The sequence below is a fragment of the Syzygium oleosum genome, unplaced genomic scaffold (genome assembly GCF_021117445.2).
Source record: "Syzygium oleosum isolate NSW1041296 unplaced genomic scaffold, Sole_v2.1 Sole_v2.02, whole genome shotgun sequence".
Lineage (NCBI taxonomy): Eukaryota > Viridiplantae > Streptophyta > Magnoliopsida > Myrtales > Myrtaceae > Syzygium > Syzygium oleosum.
The window spans coordinates 14,696,256-14,713,354 of record NW_026607486.1 but is presented as its reverse complement, the minus strand read 5'-3'; the positions used below and the strand labels follow the sequence as shown (position 1 = coordinate 14,713,354).

The 17,099-nt window shown below is 38.5% G+C and overlaps 1 protein-coding gene across 1 annotated transcript; it reads left to right on the top strand.

The window, feature by feature from the left end:
- Positions 1–2,783: 2,783 nt before the first annotated feature.
- Positions 2,784–14,310, top strand: LOC115686877 (phragmoplastin DRP1C). The gene is made up of 16 exons (XM_030612294.2): positions 2,784–3,147; positions 3,257–3,320; positions 3,502–3,609; positions 5,471–5,572; positions 6,825–6,875; positions 6,965–7,026; positions 7,577–7,667; positions 7,748–7,812; positions 7,892–8,086; positions 8,203–8,322; positions 8,406–8,476; positions 9,804–10,029; positions 10,598–10,648; positions 11,474–11,708; positions 11,992–12,131; positions 13,905–14,310. The coding sequence occupies exons 1-16, from the start codon at positions 3,016–3,018 to the stop codon at positions 14,028–14,030; spliced, it is 1,839 nt and encodes a 612-aa protein (XP_030468154.1). The 5' UTR covers positions 2,784–3,015; the 3' UTR covers positions 14,031–14,310.
- Positions 14,311–17,099: the final 2,789 nt, after the last annotated feature.

Sequence of the window (17,099 nt, the reverse complement as noted above, 5' to 3'; positions counted from 1 at the left end):
GCGTTAGCCACGAGATTCCTTAGGAGATTGCCAAGAGGGAGCTTATGTCAAAGCTCGTCAACATATTCAATTGGACCTATCTTTTCTCAAAAACTTAAACCAATAGATTATAGACCAATTAGGATATATTACAATTCCACATCACACCAACTCTTTGATATGAAGCTTTCTAACATAATTTACATGTGCATCTCAACACTGTTACTTTATCTCAATCCATGTGTCCAATTCTTTTTATTCTATCTTTTTCAATGTTGAAAATGAGTGGTTGACAGTGGCGCTCCGTTAAGCATTGATGTTTGCTCCAGTGGCTAGCCTTCCTACTTGGAAAGAGGGAGGTAGGGAGTTTGATTCTCCACCTTCTCAAGAGGGTTAGAGTTAGGGACGTGTAGTTTCAAAGGTGGGTTTTAACTCCCATGCCCTACAAAAGGCAGGATAAAAGTCTGAGAGTGAGTTGAGAGTTAGAGTAAAACAGATAAAAAAAAACAATAGTGGCGCTATGTTGGTTTGAGTCATAAATATTGTTCATTTTAGCGAGTCCTTTAATGTCACATCACCTAATGCTAAGTTGCATTTAATGCCTAAATAGTCCTATTTAAAATCATATGAACATTTCTTTGGTTTGGCTTTTCACATCTGTTACCGCTCTGAAACGAGATGCCTTTGGCTTTTCGAGACATTTTGTAAAAATTTGACGACTGTAACACCCTTGCAACTGGACAAAACACTACAACTACGTTATAGGTCTTTTAGCCATTTTTATAACCACAATGATCTTGCAGCAGTTTTTTACCAAACACATTAATCATTTATAGCCACGTCGTAACAACATGTGTCGCTGAATGCACGTATTTCGGGACAACACAACACAGCATAGTCGCAACATAACATAGACTCAAATTGTCGTCTTGTTGGGGAAAATCGGCCTGTGGGCACGGCAGATGAGATGCCGACGAAAATCGACGTGCGCCAAGGCGATCCGGTTTCAAACGATTGGAGAGTAATCGCGATCGCTCCACAGTTCCCTGTTCGAGCACAAAGCGCGCAAGTGGAGTTAGAACGCAGCACGAATTCTACTAAACTTAGTGCAATGAAATTGAAATTACATAGGGACTAAAATTGCTTGAAAGTTAGAAGGAATTGGATGAAACGAGAATACAAGAAAAAGTAAAAGGATGAACTCTCGGCGGAGCGTTTGGAATTTGTTCGTGTGTCCTTGTCTGCTACCTCCGAACCCTCCTTAATATTTATAGTGTCTCTTTTCTTTGTTGGGAGACAGACCACGACGTGGCCAAGTTCTTCCAAACAAGTCAAATTAACTTCCGAGTTCATGCCACGTATTCATTTTCGTATTTGGCTACATTAAAACTCCGTCTACTCCGCGAAAATTGAATACTTTAAAAAAATATTTTCGTAAAAAGATCTCTTATAGAAATGAATGAAAAAATATCTTCACTGTTCTAAAAAATATTTAGGCATAAATTATTATCGATAATAAAAATATTTTTCATTGTCTAATTATTTTAAACGATACAAATGATTATTTTTTTGAAAATATTTTTTAAATCGTTGATATTTCGTGAAACAGATAGAAAAAAGCTCTTAAAACAACTTCAGTAAAAATAGGTACCAAAATAAAATGTGTACAAGCGGTAAAAATAACGACCATAGTTCTTTCCTTTTGCTACCCGAAGTGAGAAAATATGTGAAATTACTCTAAAATATGCCCACAATTATTTTCATCCGTAAAAGGGGATATATGCTATATTCTTGGTAGACATTTTGCTATATTAAGGCCCCGTTTGTTTCGCGAAAAGCGAAAAATATTTTCTCATTTTTTGGTGTTCGGATTGCTTAGGAAAATCAGTCAAAGGAAAATAATTTCATAATCAACGGAAAATCTATGCTAAAATTCAGGAAAATGGTTTTCTCTTTAAAAAATCAAAAATCATTTCCAAAATATAATTAAAATCGGCGTTTAAACCAAAAACTTTATGTTTGGCCACAAGAACTCCAACGCTTGTTCCTGGGCCTTTGACAGTTGCCCTGAGCCGGGGCAAGGTCCTCCGGGTCCATTGAGGCCAAGCCTCGATCCACAGAGGTTGGGCTTGGGACACCGGTGCCTATGGCCGAGCCTAGGACTCCGGTATTGTTGCCCGACTCCTTGGCACCCTGGCCCAGATCCACAAAGGCGGGCTTGAGATGCCGATGCTTGTGCCCGAATCTCTAACACCCAAGCCCTGGTCCATTGATGCCGGGCTCAGGTCCATAGAGCTTGGGCCCGAGACCCTGCACTCGGAGTCGGGTCCATCAAGGCCTGGACTGTGACACCTGCGCCAATGCTTGAGTCCCTGGCGCTAGGCCTATGTCCATCGAGGTCGGGCTCGGGACCTCGGTGCCTCAGGTCGAGTCTATCGAGGCTAGGTGTAGGTCCCGATGCCCATGTTTATTAAGGCTAGGCACGGGATGGTGTCCCTTCCCCGATCCCTAGCACTCATGCTCTGGTTCCCGGCGCTTACGCACGGGTCCCGAGTCCATTGAGGTTGGGTTTGGGACGCTGGCGCCTGCCTAGGTCAATTAATGGCAAGCTCGAAACCTGGTGCCCGCGCCTATGTCCATCGAGGCAGGGCCTAGAAAAAGAAACAAATTTGGCATGAGAAAAAAAAAAAAAAGGTGGTCAAAGGTTCAAAATAACACAAGCTGGTCGAGGCTCACGCTTGCGCACTATTGACATAAAATATTCATGCAGATCTAATGTCGTGACAGATTGGCGGTTTTTCCGTTGCTTCTCTGTTCTCTCTCTCCATTTCTTTTTTTATTTCGTTGACGTTGGTTCGCTCTCTCTGCATCGATCGGCCGCCTTTCCTCTTCGATCGACCCGTTTCCGATCCTCCGGATCTGACATTCTCGTCGTTCGTTCCGTTCCGATCTCACCTCACGCTCGTCTCCAATCGACGGCGGCGGCGATCCGTAGTGCCGATTTGGTCCCCGCATTGCGCTCGGTGATCCTCGGAGATGGCGACGATGGAGAGCCTGATCGGCCTCGTGAACAAAATCCAGAGGGCGTGCACCGTCTTGGGGGACCACGGCGGCGAGGGGATGTCCCTCTGGGAGGCGCTCCCGTCCGTCGCGGTGGTCGGCGGCCAGGTAACGGCGATCCCGCGTCTTCTAGTCGCGTTCCCGCTCGTTGATCTCCGCTGTGGATGCTTCGGTGAATCGGATGCTGAGCCTTTTTTTTGTTTGTTGGGATTTTTAGAGTTCCGGAAAATCTTCGGTGCTTGAGAGCGTGGTGGGGAGGGATTTCCTGCCTCGTGGATCTGGTGAGTTTGACTTATGTTAGCAATGCTAGAGTGCTAGTTCCTTTTAGTGTTTGTCGTGGTGATCTCTTGAATGTGCTGCTTTTTGCGCTTTCGTTTTCCCCGAACGTGGTGTTGCAGCTTCGGGCGAGTACGTATTGTGAGCCGGGTGTTCTGTTTCTGAAACCGGGTTTGTCGCTTTCAGGTATAGTCACACGGAGGCCGTTGGTATTGCAGCTTCACAAGACAGATCGAGGGCAATCAGAATACGCGGAGTTTCTTCATGCCCCTAAGAGGAAGCTTACTGATTTTGGTATGTACGTTTGACAAGACCTGCATTCTTGTACTCGGTCGATGTTGTGCAGCAAGAAAATGTATTCCCAATCCCCCACTTCCTAAAGCTAGCACTTTTAATGTTTCAGAGTTCGATCATTATAAATAGAACTTTGGTGGGTAAGCCACAAGTTTCGTCACCCGTTAAAAAATAGCACGAGTTTAGTCGAACTGCTAGATTAATCTTCCATCACCCTATGTTGACCACTGAGTTGCTTTACAATACCAAAGAATTTTCGAGACAGTGCAGTAGTGGAAGGAGCTGAAGAAGTGGATTAGTGGCACTTAAATGGTGTATGTATATCTGATAAAAAAAAAACGGTGTGTATATGAACTCAAAGGTAACATATCGTGTCTGACTTTTCCCTCTTTCTGACTGTATTGATCCAAGAGGAGTTGTTACAAGTATATTTAACTGTATGGCATACAAAAAAAGCAAACATCGAACTGGTCACCAGCAAAAGATAAAGGTGAATCTATATATATAGATGATGATGATGATGATGATAAAAATAATGATAATATTTATGGTTGGAAAGAAGGGTGCAACTGGAGGAATATGTAGTAGTCTCATGTCACAGGTTTTGCGAGAGAGGTTTGTTGGATGTAATTGCATATTTTTGGAAGCTATAGCAATCAGACAGCAGCAAATGTACCAAGAGTTGTTTGAGGAGTGAAGGGCCTAAATTTTTATCGAGATCCATGCTTTCCTAAGATTTTAGGTGAGTTGAGGATTCTCGTGAAATGGTCAAAACCACCTTCTTGGATCATGGGCTAGATATTAAGATACATGGACAGAAGCTATGTTAAACAAGGGAAAAAAATTGACAAAATACTTCTTCTGATGAGATTATTAGTGGGAAAAATTCGAGAAGGAATATGAGAGAGAAGAAAAAGGAGTTTCGTGCAATATCATTAACATAGTCAGAATCCTTAAAAGTGGCCCAATCTGAGTTAGCTAATGGTGCTAAGGAATAAACATTGCTACAGTGGCTTGAAAATCTTTTACATTATGATCCTGCCTGAACAAGAAGAGGAAAAAGCGGGGCTAATGGTGATCCATGTGATGAAGGACCGGAAGAAAGAAGGCCAGTAGAAGTTTTGTGCTAGCTGTTACCGGAAATCATCTTTGCTAACACCTTACGACTCAAATTCCAGTAAAATAAACCTGCTTCTGTTCTATTTAGGTGGTGGGAGTACTAGTAGCTCTGTGTTTCTCGACATGGTGAAACCAACTAACTAAAATGTAGCTTGAAACCTAGAACTTTCTCAAGCGTCACAGTAGTTAATGATCGACCTTTACTATAGAAATCTTACATTACTTTTGTAGATGACATTAAGAGTCATGTTTTACCTGCTTTGTTGCACCAAGTACTGCCAGCGGAATTGTATGCAATTGCATTTTGAATGTTATGCACTTTCTGAATTAGATGTCAGACCTATTTATTGGTTTTATCATGCGATTATCACGCACCTGGACATTTCTGAAGATGGGCTAGCCTAAAGGTTGCTTCTGAGTGCACCTTCCTAGCTGGCTGAGCTATGTCATACTGTCCGTTGTCATGTTGTATTATACTGTCATGCGAGTAGATTCTTCTGGTTTGTAGTAGAAAAATTCCTCTCTGCATACCTTTCGCTTGTAGTCTTTCTTAGAAATATAGATCACAGAAAGTCACAATAGCTTTACACATTAGCATCATTTGTTCTGAATTTTCTTCATATAAGAATTCAATATTCATTTTATATGATCGAAAAGCTGTCCGGCACAATAAGTTCTTGTCAGAATAAGTTAAGCAATTTTGCCTGGACTCTGGTGCAGTGATAATTCTTCTTTTGTGCAGCTGCTGTTCGGAAGGAAATTCAAGATGAAACAGATCGTATAACAGGGAAATCAAAGCAAATATCAAATATTCCAATTCATCTGAGTATCTATTCTCCAAACGGTATGTGCTTTCTTTCTTGAGACAACGCTAACTAAAGATTTTAATATCCTAGTAACTAGAAGAAAGATTTGATTTAATATTGGTAGCTATATATATGTACTTATGATTACATGGATTTCTAGCAAAACATCATGAAAATAAAAAAGGTTGTGCATTTGGGCATGAAGCTAGTCTGATCTTGTTTGCCTTTGTTTAGTAAGGGCATCACACATGTCTCTCTCTGTCTTGCTCTCATACAAGTAAGTTAGCCTGAGTGGGTTTGTATGTCTTTCTGTTATCTATATGGTTACACTCTTTTGATGAATTTTCCACCTAAGTTTTTCTGTAGATGTGGAGCTATATTATCAGGGGCAGATTATGTACTTTGTAGTATGATTTGTTCTTCTTAATATGTGAGTCTTGATACATGATTAAGGCTTTGATTTTGAGTCATTTAATAACTTTCACTTCATACAGAATTGAGTGCAGTGGCGCAAAAAGATTAATATAGCTGACGGTGGGATAAAGGCTTACTTTTGTCATCATTAATGTTCAAGACATGAATGGTGCTTTCATCTATGCTGCTAGTTTTTTCAAATTAATTAAGATATATGTTGACTACCAGACTAGAATGTCATCTTGGTCCAATTTTTCTTAACCTGGCCATTTCTGTCAATTGACAAAAGGTAGAACGTTTTAATGCTGATTAGGGTTTGGATAGACGTATGAAAAGCCCTTGTCATATTTAAATGTTGGTATAAAATATGAATGGACCAATACTAGTGAGAATTGTGTGCAGCCAAAAGAAAAGCCATTGCCTGAACCAGCTAACTAGTGCTCATTGGTTAGACTGCAACAGTTGCAATCAGAGCTATCACTGTGTCCAGAGTCCAAATTTTTAAATGATTTGTGAGGGCTGAAAAATAAATTGTGTGAAAAAAGGCATGGTAGAAACTTGGCTTATTAGTTGCCAGCAGCTAATATCTTGTGATTGAATGCTTAATTCTTTAAAAAGGAATGCATTTTGTTTCAAGTTACAATTTTTGGGTATGTTGATGTTTTGAGCTATGAGAAGTTAAACTTTATCCTTTATTCCCTTACCCGAAAAAAAACTTTATCCTTTATTCAAGAAAAAGTTTTCTTCGATAGATGTTCAATTTATTGGAAATTATCAAATTAGTTTTCTTCTGACATTAGATGAGATCTCTCAATTATTTCTGAGCTCTTTTCCTTACCTATTGAAAATGTTGATGAACATTGTTTTGCATGGCAGTTGTAAACTTGACACTTATAGATCTTCCTGGGTTGACAAAGGTTGCTGTAGGTAATCTTTTGAGAGGACATATTTCTTGCTGGGCTTTTTGTCTCTTTGTTTGTGTCTGTATCAATGATTTGCTTTTCTGAGGTATGCAGAAGGACAGCCCGAAACTATTGTCGAAGACATTGAAAACATGGTGCGTTCCTATGTTGAAAAGGTGAGGGAAATTATTTACTAATTTAAATTGACTTACATCTTGTCAAAGAATAGTTCTTAATGGGTGCAAACAAATGGGTGCAAACTGAACTTAATGAAGTTCTGCATGGGAAAAAGGAAGTTGACTTTTGACAATTGCACCAATTTTTACAAAGTGAGACGGCTAGATGGTGACATTTTAATCCTCCAAACTGATCTAGAAGCTATTATTCATCCTTTTCTTTATGAGGTTATGTCTTGCGTTGAGTCATTAGTTTGATCTAGAGTCTAGTCTTGATTTTCATTATAAGAAAAACATTACTTTATAGATCATCGCATCAAATATTAGTTACTATTTCTCCTTTACATTTGGAGAAAAAAGAAATTACTCTAGGCATTACTTCTCATGTGGAACCAACTTTTATTTTCCTCTGGGGATGATTAGTAAAAGAAATCTATATTAATTCTACTTCCACCTCCTCCTTTTTAATTAAGTTTATTCAAATAGATACTGTTTTTAGATTTGGATACCTACATTGTTACACAACTGAAAGATAATTACTATTATCCAGCCCAACTGCATCATATTGGCAATATCACCTGCTAACCAAGATATTGCTACTTCGGATGCCATCAAACTCGCAAGAGAAGTTGATCCTTCAGGTTAACAGTTATAATGCTGAAATTTCAAATTTGTTTGGTAGTGAATATACTGACTGTTTTACCATCTTGGGTCTATTTAGGGGATAGAACATTTGGAGTACTGACGAAACTTGACCTGATGGACAAAGGAACTAATGCTCTTGAGGTAATGGCAGTTTTTCACTTACTGTGTTTCCTCAGGTTCTTTGTTGATATAATGGATGAGCTATGCATGAACATTGAAGGTTCTCGAAGGAAGGTCGTACAGATTACAGCATCCTTGGGTTGGAATAGTAAACCGTTCACAAGCTGAAATTAACAGGAACGTTGACATGATTGCTGCACGTAGAAAAGAGCGTGAATATTTTGAAACAAGCCCCGAGTATGGACACTTGGCAAGCAAAATGGGTTCAGAGTATCTTGCCAAGCTCTTATCTCAGGTTTATTTGTTCTTCTGTTTTAAAAGTTAGCTAAGACTTTACCTCATCCTTTCTACCTGTCCAAGTTTTGCATATTTCATCAATACAAGAAACTTATTAGAAAATTTATTTGTCAGCATTTGGAGACTGTTATCCGACAGCGGATTCCAAGTATTATTGCCTTGATAAACAAGACAATAGATGAACTTAATGCAGAGTTGGACCGTATTGGCAGACCCATTGCAGTGGATTCAGGGGTAGCAGTCTGCTTACTCTATTCATACTCGATCAATTTTCTTCCCTGACAAATGTATCTGAAGTATGTTCTTTCTGTGTATAGGCCCAGCTTTACACTATTCTGGAACTTTGCCGTGCATTTGATCGTGTATTTAAGGAGCACCTGGATGGAGGGTAATTTCTTCATATATATTCTTTGGGAATTGGTGCAGTTTTAATCTCTGGATCCTTTATTGATTCTTTATCTTCATTTAAACTGATCATTGTTGTATGAGCCCTGTTAACTAATCCACACAAAGTTCTGGTTATGATGGCTGATGAATAAGATCCTCAATCCATGCTTCTACAACAGTACACATTGCAGAAATAAATAGCTAGGTTACAGCACTTAGCTCTCTTTAGGTCTTCACCTGGTAATGGATTGAAATATGAAAGCTTTGAAGAAGAAAACACACTTTCATATTTAAGAACGATGCAACATTGCTTGAGAAACAGATAATGGAATGTTGGCACTTAGTTGTGGTCAAAATTAGTTATTTCTTCTAGGAGTTTGAACATAGGGGATGGGTTGTATAAGAGAAGTAGTAAAACTAAGAAGCAATATTATTTCTTCTTTAGGTATATTGCATTCAAACGAAGTCAATAGGGAATCGACTGGATTAGTTGAGTTCCATTCTTGGATTTGGAGTCGGTATTTGCTCTTCTGATTCAATTGTTCACGGATTTAATAAAAAAATTTCAGTAATATTGACATTGATGGATACTGGTGACAGTAGTGTGGTTGGTTCGTTCTCAAAGAATAGGGGCCATCAGCTTAGCTATTGGGCTTATTGGCTTATCTTTTTCAGAGGAATGCCTTCATTACGAAATATGGTTGTCTAATATTGTGCAAATTTGTTAACGAGAGGACTTACAATGATTGATATATCTTTATTGTTGTTGCTGATGCAATTGCTGCAAAAGATAGTATGCTATCAACTGAAAGTTTAAAATGACAACAATTTTTATACGTATTTAAATTGGTTTGCGGTCAGAGAGAAGGCATGCGTAGTAACACTGTCTAAATTGTCGATAGAAGTACAGATAGATAAGATATGACGAGTAACCAAAACATTTAGTGTCTCAATATGTCACCGTGGATCTACAGTTTGACTTTTAGATGGATTTCTAGTGGGTCCACGACCACCATGGGTTTAATATGTATCAGAGTAAGAGGCTCCATGGTTGAATCTGTATGACTCTTGTTCCACAGTTTTGGCTTGATCCAATATGCTAGTCATACATAAGGGGGAGTGCTTTAAATGAATAAGCTTTTAGATGTTCTTGCAATTTTGAAATTGTGTTTAGGTTCATTAAGACTTTTGCCAAAAACTCATTGAATACTCCGGATGGAGAAGTTTTTCTCTGGTGAGAATATGATGTTGTATGATTTAGAGGCAACTAAATCTACGATCTTGCCCTGTGGGAGCCAAAGATAGCTGACTGACAAGTTGCTGTCCAGGCGACCTGGTGGTGATCGGATATATGGGGTTTTCGACCATCAATTACCAGCTGCTTTAAAGAAGCTCCCTTTTGATCGCCATCTTTCTTTGAAGAATGTGCAAAAAGTTGTATCTGAGGCTGATGGTTATCAGCCCCACTTGATTGCTCCAGAACAAGGGTACCGAAGACTCATTGATGGATCCATTAACTACTTCAAAGGCCCAGCTGAAGCCTCAGTAGATGCTGTAATTCCTTCATTTTACTAATGCTCTAGCGGGTGGAAAATGCTGTCTTGTTTGTTACGAGAAATGAGTTCTCTTAGGTTGCAGCTTCTTATTGCTTAGCCAGAATATATGTGGTAGTTTTGAAAGACCAACTTTTGGTACATGCACAGCAGACATGGTTGAAGACCTTTTTGTTTTATGTCCCCCGGATCTTCCTGTTCAACATGTAAATGGATTTGTAGCGGTAACATTTAAACAATCATGCGATATTTGACACATGCTTGCATGTGCGGCCACACACACACACAAATGCCTCTGCACGCACATACTCATAATAGATGGTAAGACTGAACTTCAACAATAGTGAATTTGTTTACATCCTTGCTATCATATAATCATAAGTCAGAGCTTTCTTGAAGATAAGAATTGTAAGAGGATGATCTTGTAGCTTTTACATAGTTATGCTGGTCATAACTGTTACATTTTCTTTCTCACGTGGACCTGATGACTGTTCTTTTGTTTCCAACTGGTATGGCGCAAGATTCTCTATTAGTTTCTTGAATGAACAAACTATCTTTCTCCTCCTCAGGTGCACTTGGTTTTGAAAGAACTTGTACGCAAATCGATTGCTGCGACAGAGGTAAACAACTTATGTTTTGGAAAACACAAACTGTTATCATGGTTGCGGCAATATCAATATCTTGAAATTTGCTGGTGGTTATACTTTTTACCAGTCCAACTAAGGCAGACACAACTGAAATAATCAACTCATTTCGATTGTGGTTAGAGTAAGAGATAATTGAGCTGAAAAAATCAAAATAAACTTATTCTTGAAATTGTTGAACCGTGTCAACTTTGGAAGGCTTTACTTTCTCTCCCAGCAAAGGACCGATTGAAGATGTCCAATATTTGCATGACATAGAATATTCTGTTCAGGTGTCTCTCAGGACATGTTTTAAATTATCTGGCATTCCTTACTGCTTTTCGTATACGCATGTTGTAATGGTAATTATAGTTGCAATGGTGCGGTCTTGCTTTGTCAGACTTCACGACATGCAATGGCAATTCACACGTCAAAAACTAGAACTGTATAATTCAAAAAATCCTATGTTTCAGCAAACTAAATTTCTGGCAAGTCAAATATGCTCCTGCCATTATAGAGTGCAGATTTATATTTGAGAATGAAATCCCTTTGAATGGCTGTGAGCTTTTGAGACCGAATATTACGCAGGTACAAAAATTAAGTGCAGCGACATAAGAAATATAAGTAACTATGAGTAATCGTAAGCACCTGTTGTTCTCCATTGGTGGAACTACCATTGACTTTCATATTGTAGTTATTATCTTGTTCATCAAATTAGAGATGCTGGTAGATAGCATCCTTTGCTTGTTTGATGAAACTCTCAATAAAGAGATGATCACTGATTTTTTTGACCGGAACTTGCGTGTGCATTGGTAATTCTAGGAGTTGAAGCGGTTTCCATCACTTCAAGCAGACATTGCTAATGCTGCAAACGAAGCACTGGAAAGATTCCGTGAAGAAAGCCGTAGAACAGTTATCCGTCTTGTCGACATGGAATCTAGCTACCTAACAGTGGAATTTTTCCGGAAGCTTCATCTTGAACCGGAAAAGAGTCCAAATTCCAACCCCAATGTCCCTAATGTGGATCGCTACTCAGATAATCATTTTAGGAGGATAGGTATGTGGTCTTATAGTATCGTCATAGAAGAGTGAAATTACAGTGTATCTACGCATGGAAGATTTAGCAAACACACTCTATTCTTGCTTCAGAGTTATGTCAGAGTTTGCCTTTTAGCCTTTCAAGTTCTCTATTAATGGATAGATGCTCTATGGTTTCCCCTTATGTAATGCTAGAATCACATCAGTTATAATCCCATACTCAGATTAAAGTTGTAAGTTTTAACTGGAAAATAAATGGAGTCACTATTGATTGAGAAGTATTCATGCTGTTTGCTGTTCAGGGTCCAATGTAAGTGCTTATATTGGTATGGTTTGTGATACCTTAAAAAATACAATTCCCAAGGCTGTTGTCTATTGTCAAGTACGAGAGGCTAAGAGAGCACTGCTGAACAACTTCTATGCTCAAGTTGGGAGGAGGGAGGTAATTTTCAGGACTCTACTGTTACTTTACTGATTCTCATTCTGGTTACTGCACTTCTTATTTGTCAAATGAAAACAAACATCAAGTCGGCAAATTCTCCCGAGCATGAACCTAAAGCAAAATTAAATTAAAAGTGGTGAAGCATTAGTCCATTGAAACTTTTTAACTTGATTGTCATGATTATAACGTATGTCTCTCCGTGTGGACATTCACAGCTGCTCCCAAAAGATGTTTGATTCTATTACTTGGGATATTATTTTTAAGGTTGGATGACCTCTTTATCCAGTGCAGATTCAAGAGCATGAGTTTTAACTTGCTTAAATGGTAGAAACTCATCTCAATTTAGTAATGTTTGATGTTCATGATATGATAAGTTATAAATCCTAAAAGTCGAGGAAACTGGTCACTATCATTCCTACATGCAAACTTGGCAGAGTTTTTTTTTATCACTTTAGGGCCCATTTGGTTAGTAAGAATGACTAATGAGACATTTGACTGATGTGAAGTAAAGAATCTACCTGGGAAGTAATGTCCAGATCACCACGCCGACCACGGTTGGTAACACCTTGGAATAAGAATATTACCTTTCTTTGGTTACTATTTATGGATGCCGACAACTATAATATAAACAACTTTTAGAACTTTATTTCCTTACTAGATATTTCTCCTTACAAAAGTTACCAAAGCCAAGCCGCCATTGTAAACTCGCCTTTTCAGTTGGGTCCTCTTACTCTTGTTCATTTCTCTTAATTCCAAGTTAGGAGATGACCTTAGGAAAGCGAATGATTGCTCTTAGAGCTTTTCTCTTACCATTACATATTTGGTGGAGTATAATTACAACAGAAGAACAGGTGCACAAGTTTTATATACGAAGATTGATGGGTAGCAAAAGGACAGGTTGAGTAGCAAAAGGACAGGTTGAGTCATCCAAAAGATGTATGGCCAATGTAGAAAAGAGACTAAGCATGCAGAGTACATGGAGTTAAATTCAAGCTGAACAAGGGATAATTGTTGGCAAATGAGAAAATTATCTGGAATTCAATAACTTATGTAATAGGATAAATAATGTTTGACAAGAGACTTGAAATGATTTTATTGATAGGTTTATCAAAATTGATGTGGTGGATCGAATATAGCAGTAACAATGGTGACTTGTTGCCTGATTTCGGGTGGAATCTCAGTACTCTTTGTAGAGTGATGACGAGAGATGTAGAGAAGACAGAGCACCAGCTTCTGCAATTTATTTAGGAGTCAAGTTCTTTCTTATGACCGATCTTTCATTCATATGTCATGAAGCAACCTTTGTTTTCGACTCATTCTTTAAATGTCTGTAATCCATGATGTCTTGCACTTAGACATACAAATAGATAAGTCGTAAGCACAAGGCTTGACTGTTGTGTAGTTGCTTAGTCATACATTCGGTCAATGACCCTACTATATGACCAATTAAAGCTAATCATATCATGATTCGTAAAGCCATTACACCAGATGACAAATGAAATATGGTAAAGATATGTCTGGTCTCTTTATAGGAACTTAACTTTTAATTTGATGGAAAATCTAGTTTTTCCTTATGTGCAGCAATGCTGGATCTATCGAGTTAGTAGTGCTGTATAACTACATTAAGTGACAGCATAACCCTCGACGAAAAGAAATGGCAGTATAAACTTTGTTAGAAGTTGCTTTGATTATTCTTGTTATTCTTTCTACCATTTCAAAATGAGGTTTTATTTGTTCATGAACTACATTAGCACTGATTTGGCAAATATACAGAGGGAACAACTAGGCGCAATGTTAGATGAGGACCCAGCTCTCATGGAGAAGAGAACAGCCATCGCAAAAAGGCTAGAATTGTACAAATCAGCTAGGGATGAGATTGATGCAGTGGCGTGGAAGTGAGGGAAGCATCGCATTGCGATATTGTCCAGCTTTTGATAATCATTTTTCCCATTCGAATCAGCAGCTGATGCGTGGATCTGCAACAATTCATTGATATTCTTTATCTATTGATATCGAGAAAAGCGCGTTACATGAGTTCTCTTATTTCCTTTCTGAACGCGTCATCGGTTTAGTTTTGCTTCCTATTGTGTAATATAGTTCCTGCCGATTTGTGATATACACACTGTCCATCAATTTCACGATGAGTTTGCTTTTAAAGGGAAAATGCATTTTCTTGAGATATGGTGGTGATTAATACCTTAGCTGTATTGTATCCATATTGATGAAGTTTTTCAAACTTTTGGTATTGAATTTATACAGTGCACCTAAGAGAAAAGTGTTACCTTTTCATATTTTATGATAGGAATCATATTGATGAAACTTTTTGACAAAGAGCTGATAGCCTTTAAGTTGGGACATCATGTCTGTAATAGCTGTAGCATTGCAGAATGGTTTAGCAAATGGCTTGTTATCATGTTTGAGGATTTTGCTAGCCTTTGCAGTTTTGGCATCATGTAATTCATTCCAAGGAGATCTACAATGAATTACATGATACAAAGGCTTTGTTACAGACGTAAGCAGTGATACGATGATTATGATCAGGAAGAGGAACTTTAGTTTTATCACTTAGATGCACGTCGTCCAAATTTAACACAAATAGAGAGCGATAGAGGTTTGCTTAGTAAATGGTTCCTTCGAATGCGTACCTGAAAAGCTCGTTTGAACATAAACGTGGTGATTACCCCTGATATCTATCATTAGCGTTTGGATAATCCTAATTATTGCTTGAAAGTAAGATATCCTCCATGACCGCTTGAAATGCAATACACTACAAATTCCCAAGAATCCAAAGTGCGTCATTGCCGCAAAACTAAATTCATCATCCACGGTATGCAGATGAGTATTTGAAGGAATAGGCCCGATAGATTGCTGAATGAGAGATTGAGACGACTTAGAAAGTCCAAACTGGATATGCTAGCTAGGGACTCTTCCAGAAATCTTGTTGTGTGATAGGTCAAGTGATTCTAAATTTTGGGGGTTGCAATGTTTGAAGGGATTTTCCCTCTCAAATCGTTTGGAGAGAGGTTCAAATTCTGAAGTTCGTTGAGCCAAGTCAATTCTCCTGGTATTCCTCCATTTAAGTTGTTTGCGGAAAGGTCAATGGAATTGAAAAATTGGAGTGTCTTGCTAAATGTTTGGCTGGTCCCTTTGCATGAACCATGATGTAAATCGATGCCATAAGTGGCCAATAGGACCGCTAATTGATATCTCCAACCATACAAGAATCTATCAAAACATAGCGGAATGGTTCCAGAGAATGCCGTTCTGTGCTAGGCTTAAGAACTGGAAATGATTAAGTTGGCTGAGTTGCGTGGGAATGCCTCCGGTGAAACTATTCTTCTGGAGATCGAACTTGCTTAGAATGTTGTCCAAATGAGGTATTTTACCGGTGAAGTTAGTATCATTTAGATCAACGAGCAGCAGCTCATTTTGGTTCGACACACATTTGGGAAGCTCTTCATCGAAGGCATTTTTACGCAGGATCAGAACTTTTAATTGCTGAAAATGGGCAGAAAGAGTTTAACTTGTCTCCCAGCAAAATCCATTCGAGTGCTCGCAACTTTTTCAGACACAAGGGTAGTCTCCCAGATAGTTGGTTATTTCACATATAAATGGACAGTTAGCTTTGTGAATGAGTTGCTTTTAATGAGCACTACAAACAAGATGTCTCTCAACTTACAATGTGAGAGCTTAGCATGTGAAGAACTGCGGTGAGAGTGGAATGTGCTTTTGCCTTCCAAGTCCTTTGAACATAAAAAGATTAGTAGGACTGAAAATAGAGATGCTGCATTTTCCTCTTAATGATAGAATTAGGTAAAGATTACCCAATAATACTGAAGTATGCAACAATAAGACACATGTAAGTTAAGATTAATGTTGGATAATCTTGGAAAAGAAAAAAGGTGGATATAACGTATCACTTACATCAAAGAGGTATTCATTATGCGAATGAAATTAAATAATGTGTATAAGCATTTAAGTGGGATGTTGTATAAGCGAGTTTTTGCCTAGACTTGGTCTATCATGGAACGAGCAATCTGACGTGTTCGACTTGCGGCCTTCCCAATTTTGTTGTTCATGAAGTGGTGACATGGGTCGGCAAATCTGGACATTTGAGCGGTGACTAGCTGGGCGACTCTTCAATATTGTTCTGTAAAAGCCAACAGAAGGAATTGCTGGTGTAACTATCTTGTTCCTAAATTCGATTTTGAATGGGATAATGATACAAATAATCCCTAAACTTTGACCTAATGTATAATATGATCCATGAACTTTTAATTTGTTCAATGTAGTTCCTGAACTTTAGTCTAATGTTCAATGTAGTTTCAGGGACTAAATTGAACATGCACCAAAAGTTCAAGAACGACATTGTTCAGGGACTAAAACATGTACCAAAAGTTGAAGGACGACATTGAATGAATTAAAAGTTCAAAGAGCACATTAAATATTGGGCTAAAGTTTATGGACTATATTGAATAAATTAAAAGTTAAGGGCCCACATTGGACATTGGACCAAAGTTTATGAACTGTATGTGCCATTTTCCCATTCTGAATTGATCCTTTGAGATGAACACTTAAAGTGTGCATCTGAAAGTCATCCAGATCAGGCCACGCTTCTTGTAATCATTAAAATAGGATTAGTTGCCTCATTTTCATCAACATAGCTAAACTAGTCAGTTTCTTTTCTTTGCTGGAATTTCAAGTGAGAAGCATTGCTCTGATGGATAGTTACTAGGAATCGGCACTGTTGGGAGAAACTTCCTGGAAGGAATCGCCTTCATTTTACAGAAATGTTGGTGATTGATTGTTTGCCTTGGAACGTGCGCTCAGTCTTACATAGTTATGATTGTTGTTACGCTGTATTTGGGGGAACTCAGTCGTAACTAGAATACCTACAAAATTTCATGGTGGCATTGGCTGCAAAATGGATGTTTCTGCGCTTCTTGAGACGGCAAATTCTGTTGTCTA

Excerpts from the sequence above, each read along its gene's own strand:
- LOC115686877 (XM_030612294.2), top strand. The coding sequence starts at position 3,016 with ATGGCGACGATGGAGAGCCTGATCGGCCTCGTGAACAAAATCCAGAGG. Across the intron at positions 3,610-5,470 it reads GAGGAAGCTTACTGATTTTG|CTGCTGTTCGGAAGGAAATT; the intron begins GTATGTACGTTT and ends TCTTTTGTGCAG. Across the intron at positions 7,813-7,891 it reads AAGGAACTAATGCTCTTGAG|GTTCTCGAAGGAAGGTCGTA; the intron begins GTAATGGCAGTT and ends TGAACATTGAAG.